Source organism: Labeo rohita, chromosome 2 (genome assembly GCF_022985175.1).
Source record: "Labeo rohita strain BAU-BD-2019 chromosome 2, IGBB_LRoh.1.0, whole genome shotgun sequence".
NCBI classification, from domain to species: Eukaryota; Metazoa; Chordata; class Actinopteri; order Cypriniformes; family Cyprinidae; genus Labeo; species Labeo rohita.
In genome coordinates this window covers 7,462,690-7,469,923 of record NC_066870.1, presented here as the reverse complement: position 1 = coordinate 7,469,923, position 7,234 = coordinate 7,462,690, and the positions used below count along the sequence as shown (strand labels likewise).

General features: G+C 44.6%; 1 protein-coding gene across 1 annotated transcript; it reads right to left on the bottom strand.

Moving 5' to 3' along the window:
- Positions 1–5,516: 5,516 nt before the first annotated feature.
- Positions 5,517–6,926, bottom strand: LOC127176709 (paraneoplastic antigen Ma1 homolog). Its single transcript, XM_051128476.1, has one exon. The coding sequence runs from the start codon at positions 6,924–6,926 to the stop codon at positions 5,517–5,519; it is 1,410 nt and encodes a 469-aa protein (XP_050984433.1).
- Positions 6,927–7,234: the final 308 nt, after the last annotated feature.

The window sequence follows — 7,234 nt, the reverse complement described above, 5'->3', positions numbered from 1 at the left end:
GAAAAGATTTGTAACACCTTCTGTGTCTTAAGATTTGTTATTCGTCTGTTACTATACTTCTTAACCTTGTTTCCCTTACTTTTTAACCTCAAATCAAACCGAGGTGAGAATTCACAAACTTGTCTAGGTTGAACACCTCAGAAACAAGAAACACAAATTCAATGTCACACTTATCAGAAAGAAAAAAACCCGGGGTTCACAATTTTATAATGTCTCTTTCAGTCCCATATGCAAACTTGGTATAAATCAGTAACACAGTCACAAATGTACGTGTACTTTCACGTTGGGGCCCAGTTCGTTGGTGCACATAACAGCTGAAGAGTTCGGAATAATCCTTCAGAGTAAACAAGTCTCAAAAAGGAATTCACTTACGTCCTTCCGACGATAAAGGGGCAATGTTGAAATCAATCACGACAGAAACTCGCTGCTTTCAGTCTCGCTCAGTTCTAGCACACGTCACCAATCCGTCGATCAAAGTCCCACGACGAAACCAAACGCGTCCAGTCCAGAACAAACTCAGCACCGCGAGTCCACGACGAGCTTTATCAACGCAGTCACTTTTCGCGTCTGTGAATGTCTTTTACTGTCGGCACACACGGGGTGACTTAACGATTGCAAATTAAACAACAGGGAAAGGGAAAAAATACTTAAACAAACAAACCAAGTAAACAGGGTTGTTTCCTTACAGGGCCTTATAAGGAAAATGACGACGACACAGAATCAGGCACACGGTTCACATGCAGCCTCTCCTTGCCATGTGCGATGCTCCTCCCCCTTCTTCCTCGTATAACTCACGTTAGGACGCAACCTTAAAGAAGCTCAACAGTCATTGGCCCACAATAATACACTTGAATTAAACACATCATGTCAGTGGATATAAATAAAAACATCTGAAAAATGGAATAATGCTGACGCATGTATTAGAAATAAACAAAAATAAAATACATACATTTTAATATTCTGCATCATTAAAACCCAAGCATGTTTTAGGGGTCCCTACACACTCCCCCCACCAAAAATCCAGTATGTCCCCATGCTGGTTACAAAAGGACCATGCATAGATTAGATAGTAACCATCGGTTTGTAGGGCACAAGTACAGGTTGGTTGTTACATGTTTCACACAAGGCATTAGGATTACACCACCAAGCATGTGAACTGTTGTAACCCCCGGAAACATTCAGTACTTCTGTAGCTGCTACACTGATACCACAGCGTTGAGAGGATACAGACTGCATGTATGGCACACCCAGCTTATCATAGGTAAATTTAGTATTAGGCCTCCTCTCCCTACTTGATCTACGTACATTTGGAGGTACAATCTCTGGCTGAGTGTCAGTATCAGTAAGAGTAGTAGTCTGTAAAGTACTCTCAGGAGCTTCAGTCATTATATCATTAACTACTTCAGTATTTCCATCTTCAGCTTCTAGCTGGACATCAGAAATTTCACTCTGACATGGAATTACTGGTATTTCTGAAATACGGTGACCATCCCCAGACTCTGACATTCTACAACTTGTACAGGGGTTTCACTCTGTATCTCCTCTGTCACTGGAGAAGAAATGTTTGTTACATCATCAGCATAAAACCCAAACTCAGACTCTGAATCTGAAGAATTACATTCTCGTGGGAAGACGTCAACTACAAGAGGTGAGTTTCTTGACTGAGCTGTTTTACGCTTCTCTTTTGCTCTCCTACGCCTCAAAGCTCTAGGAGAGGGAGTAGGACCAAGATCTACCTGGGGACTCAACCTAACATCCTGTCCTAAAGGCAAGAGATGATTTCGATGCATGACTTTGGCTGGTCCATTACCATCAGCAGGCTTCAAACGATACACTGGAATACCAGACAATTGACTCTCCACTACATAGGGATTGGCACTCCACCTATCTGCAAGCCTTTTTTTTCTTTTGAGGCCAAGGTTTCGAATTAAAACTCTGTCACCTACATTCAAGCTATGGTAGCGGACTTTCTGATCATACCTTGCTTTATTACTCTGATTCATCTTCTCAGAGGCAGCCTGAGCTATCTGATAAGCTGCCTGTAATTCCTGCTTCATCTTGGACACATACTTTGAGTACGACAAAAGGTGAGGTATTATCGGCAGAGACACCAAAACAAATATCGACAGGCAATCTAGCCTCTCTGCCGAACATCAAAAAATAAGGAGAGAAACCAGTAGCCTCGTTGGAAGTACAATTATAGGCATGTACCAGATTTGCTATGTGCTGACTCCATTTACTTTTCTGACTAGGTTCAAGGGTACCCAGCATATTCAACAAGGTCCTGTTAAATCTTTCAGGCTGGGGATCACCTTGCGGGTGATAAGGTGATGTTCTAGATTTCTTCACCCCTAGCATAGTCAGCATGTCAGCCACCAACTGGCTCTCAAAATCTCTGCCTTGGTCTGAGTGTATTCGAGTAGGAAGACCATAATGTATGAAATACTTTTCCCACAAAGTCTTTGCCACCATAGAAGCTTTTTGGTCCCTCATTGTGAGAATCGGCTTCGATGGAAAGAAAATCAGTACATACGAGGTCCATAGGTCCTGAACTCTGCATGTGAGACAATGGAGCAGCCCTTTGCGGCAACGTCTTCCTTTTGATGCAGCGCTCGCATGTCTTACAGTAAGCCTCTACATCACGCTTCATGTGTAGCCAGTAAAATCTGTCACAAACTAGGCCATAGGACTTTTCAAAGCCTAGATGTCCAAGCTCGTCATGCAAGGACTTCAGCACTCTGCTGTGGAATTGTTTTGGCAGTACAAGCTGTCTTTTCACCCTGTGATCACTCTGCCGAACTGTTCTGTAAAGCAATCCATTATCCACTGACAATTTTTCCCACTCTTGTTTCAGAATCTTCATCTTAGTGGCCATGTTAAAATCTAGCCCTCCGCACTTCTCCGAGGAACGAATCATTTCTCTGGGCTGTTTGAAGTTCACTTGGACTAAGAACAGGTAAGTGATCTGCAGCCACTTCAGTAGCATGAGAGTAAGCTTTAGGAACAGCAGACATATGTCCTCCTGCCTGTTGCACCACACATGCGTAAGAAGCCTTCCCTGTTCTCCTCTCTGCAGACAAAGCCTGACAAAGAGCCCTTACACCCGCTGATGGAATTTCCTGCCACTCGTCATCAGCGCTTAGGTGAGTATGTGGACGCCTAGATAGCGCATCTGCATCGACATTCTTTCGGCCAGGTCTGTATTTCAAACTAAAATTGTAAGTGGTCAAGGCAGACAACCAACGGTTACCCGTCGCATCAAGTTTTGCTGACTTCATTATATAGGTTAGAGGATTATTGTCAGTTCTAACCTCAAATGGAACACCGTAAAGATAGTCGTGCAGTCTATCCACAACAGCCCACTTAAGAGCTAAAAATTCCAGTTTATGGGCTGGATAATTTCTCTCTGATGGGGAAAGGCTGCGACTGATGAAAGCGACGGGGCGTAATCCTTCCTCATGTTCTTGATACAGAACTCCTCCAAGTCCATCCATGCAAAACATATGGCTTTTGGGCATCTGCAAAGGCAAGCACTGGAGCTTGAGTCAGACACTTTTTCAAAGTTTGGAAGGCTGTATCACACTGAGCTGTCCATCGGGATCCGAACAGTTCAGAGGACTTGTAACAGGGTTTGGTGTTACTCACAGGTGAACTTTTGTTTGTCTTCTTTGCAGTACCGGCAGAAGATGGATACCCCTGCAGCAATTCATGGAAAGGTCAACACAACATCGACAAGTCCTTCACGAAACGCCTGTAATATCCACAAAACCCTAGAAAAGATCTGAGCTCTGTCACCGTCTGGGGCTGCGGCAGGAAAACAACAGCCTCAATCTTTGAAGGATCAGTGGATATTCCATCCTGTGACACAATATGTCCTACGTAGTTCACAGAAGTCCTGCCGAATTGACACTTGTCAAGAGAGATTTTTAGTCCCTCTTCCCTCAACCTATCAAGGACTTTCAAAAGGCATTCCTCGTGCTCATCAATGGTTCGTCCAAAGACGATTAAATCGTCCAAGTATACTAACACTTCCAAAAAGTTCATATCCCCTACAGTACGCTCCATGACTCTTTGGAAAGTGGCGGGTGCTCCACAGATGCCCTGGGGCATACGCTCAAATTGATAGAACCCCACGGGGCAGATGAACGCAGTCTTCTCCTTGTCAGCGTCACTTATGGGTATTTGATAGTACCCACTCCTCAAGTCGAGAACACTAAACCATCTGCTTCCAGAAAGACTATGGAGGGCATCCTCAATGCGGGGCACAGTATACTGGTCTGGTACAGTCCTTTGGTTGAGCGTCCGATAGTCCACACACATTCTAACCTTGCCTGACTTTTTGCGCACCACTACAATGGGCGAAGCATAAGGGCTGCGGGACTCTGATATAATGCCACTACTCTGCAGTTCTTGTAGGTGCAGTCGCACATCTTCCAAGTCAGCAGGGGCAAGACGGCGCAACCTTTCTCTGAAAGGGTGAGAATCATTCAACCTTATCTCATGAGTGGTGCTTTTTGAACATCCCACATCCCACTCGTGTAGAGAAAACATGTCCTATCTCTGCATCATCTTTTCACACAAGCTCTGTTTGGCTTCCTCTGGCATTGGAGAATCTCCAAAATCAAAAGAGGCTGATGACAAAGTACTTTGCTCTGGTGGCTGGTTAGCAGTAATTTGTGGCACTAAAAATACTGGAAAAACATGAGCAAGAGGAGTTCCTCGCTTTACCCATACTTCTTTTGTAGACATGTTTCTGACGGTCACTGTGACTCGGCGACTGGATACAACTGAATGAAGTTCAGGCCTCACCTCTAGATAATCAGAGCCTGTGTCACCAACTGCTGCTCTGTCTACTAGCACTAGTGATTCAGTTATCTGACCAGGAAGCTTGAGCAGCCCAGGAAGTTGCAGAACTTGATTTGGTTTCAGGGCGACAGGGTTATGCTTCACGAACCAAACTGTTCCATGCTTGTCTGGGTCATCCTGTGTAACATCCGCGTGTTGGATAGTCTCATATGCCTCTCTGATTACAGGATGTATGGTCAGCACATTCAAGAATTTCTCACCAGCTTGTTTACGACAAGACTCGAGCAACTTCTTCACCAAGCTAGTGTTAGTCCCGAGCAAAATAGCTATTCCTTCCCGTTTCACAGGGTCTGGGCATACAATGGCAAGTGTGTCAATCACTTGATGCACTCCAGCTACACTTTCTGTGAACTCAAGTCTGAGGGGCAAATATCCATCATAGGGGTATTTATGTGAGCTTAGACCCCAAATCTCAAGGTTTTCCACAGGCTGAAGATCCAAATGTTTCAGATAAGTCTCATAAAAACTGTGGTATAACAGAGTAACCTGCGAACCACTGTCAAGAAGAGCTTTGGCGTAGATGCCTTCAATCTGGACAGGCACTTCGGAGACAGGTCCTATTAACCCCTCAGGCAATTTTGGCTTACCGGCATCAAGCATGAATGAATCACAAGTGGAACGTGTTGTCTCAGGAGCCCCGTGCCATTCCTTCACTGAACTCCTGCCCAGTTTCCCTGCAGGCGATGCATCTTTATCAGCTTCTGGTTCACTTTCCTGAGGTCCTCGGGTGCTTTGCACTCCCATTTCTTATGTCCATCTTCACCACATTTGTAGCAAAAGATCCCGGGCACTGGTGGCTGGGTGGGTTTAGGTCTTTGAGAATTGTCTCTGTTCACACTCTCAGTGTGTTTACTGGGTGTTTTCTGGGGAGCAAAATCAGAAGCACAAGTCACAGTAGGCACATTCAACAGCTGACTCACCTGGGTAGATAGCTCTTTAATCTCCTTCTTCAGGTTTTGTAATTCAGATGGCACAGATGCCTGGGGAGAGACGACAGTGGCAACCGAAGCTTTAACATTTTCCCTTGCAGCTACCCAGTGTTCTTCCTCACGTATTTCCTTCATCAACTGTGAAAAGGATGGAAGACTCTGCAAAGTATGAGTCATTCTGATTCGCAAAGCAACCATATCATTGGTAAGTGCTCCCTTAATTAACTGCTCCATTCTGGCTCTATTTATGCCAGCTGCATCAATCCCACCCTTCAACAAGGCTCTGTGGAGAAGTTTGTCTAGGCGGTACAGGAAAGCTGAAAGTTTCTCTCCACTTTCCTGGTAGGTGTGACAAAATCTGGCCATAAGGTCAGGCCCACTCTCAGTCGTTCCATACGCAGTCTCAAGGGCAGTTAAGTACTCATTTGCAGTTGCAGATGGGCTACTCACTTTTAGAAACCTGACAATATCAGCAGCAGGACCTCTCAAACTCTCAACAATGCGTTGTTTCTTGGCGGCCTCTGTGCACTGCCATTCACTGATCATTTGTGCAGCCTGCTCCATCCAGACTTTGTAATCTTCCTCGCCTGGAGGAACGGGTTTCAGGCCTGAGAACAACCTCAATTTCCTGTAACTAGGTCCATCACTAGATGCTTGATTACATCTGTCTACTAATTTACCTATGGCATTCACTAGATCCACACTGATGTCAGATTTAGGAGACTGGTCTCCCATTACTATGGCCTTCACTTCATCCATAGACTTACCTTCCTGCTGCAATAAGGCTAACAACTTAATCTGAAAGGTGTCATTTCCAGCAGTAGGATCATCAGCTGATAGACTACCCACAAAGTGTACACGCCAGGGCCCAGCTTCCTGCTCAATGCCTATTTCAGGGGGTAAGGTACTTGGATCAAGGTCAGTACTAGTCTCCACTAAAACAAACAGCTGGTTGCCAGTTACGTCACCACGGCGACCACGGATTTTAGTACGACCAAAAACCTTCACTGTGTTCAACACTTTCTCAATACTGTCATCACTAGTGTCCAAAGGAACATTGCTCAACACAATTGCACGTGAGGAGCAAACATTCTCCTCTCTGCTCCACTGGACAGTCTGCGTGATATCCATACCTTAAAATTAAAGGCAAGTTGCTAGGTAAAATAAACAAAAAGGTATACTGTTCACTTTCCGCTGCTAATGTAAAGTGTAAAAGACAAAGAAACTGGTAAACAGGGAAAAAAACAGATCCCAGCGGTGCCTCCAAAAATGTAACCCTTTTCTTAACCCTAAGGGGTTAATTTAAATACTGGCTTAAATAAGAAACCTGGGTGCCCGGCAGTTGAATGGTGAATTTGTGTTTTTTCTTTAACTTTGAAACTGTTGCTAATTACTTTTTTTCCCTTTGTACAAAACGTTGCTCAGCAATTACTATGAAA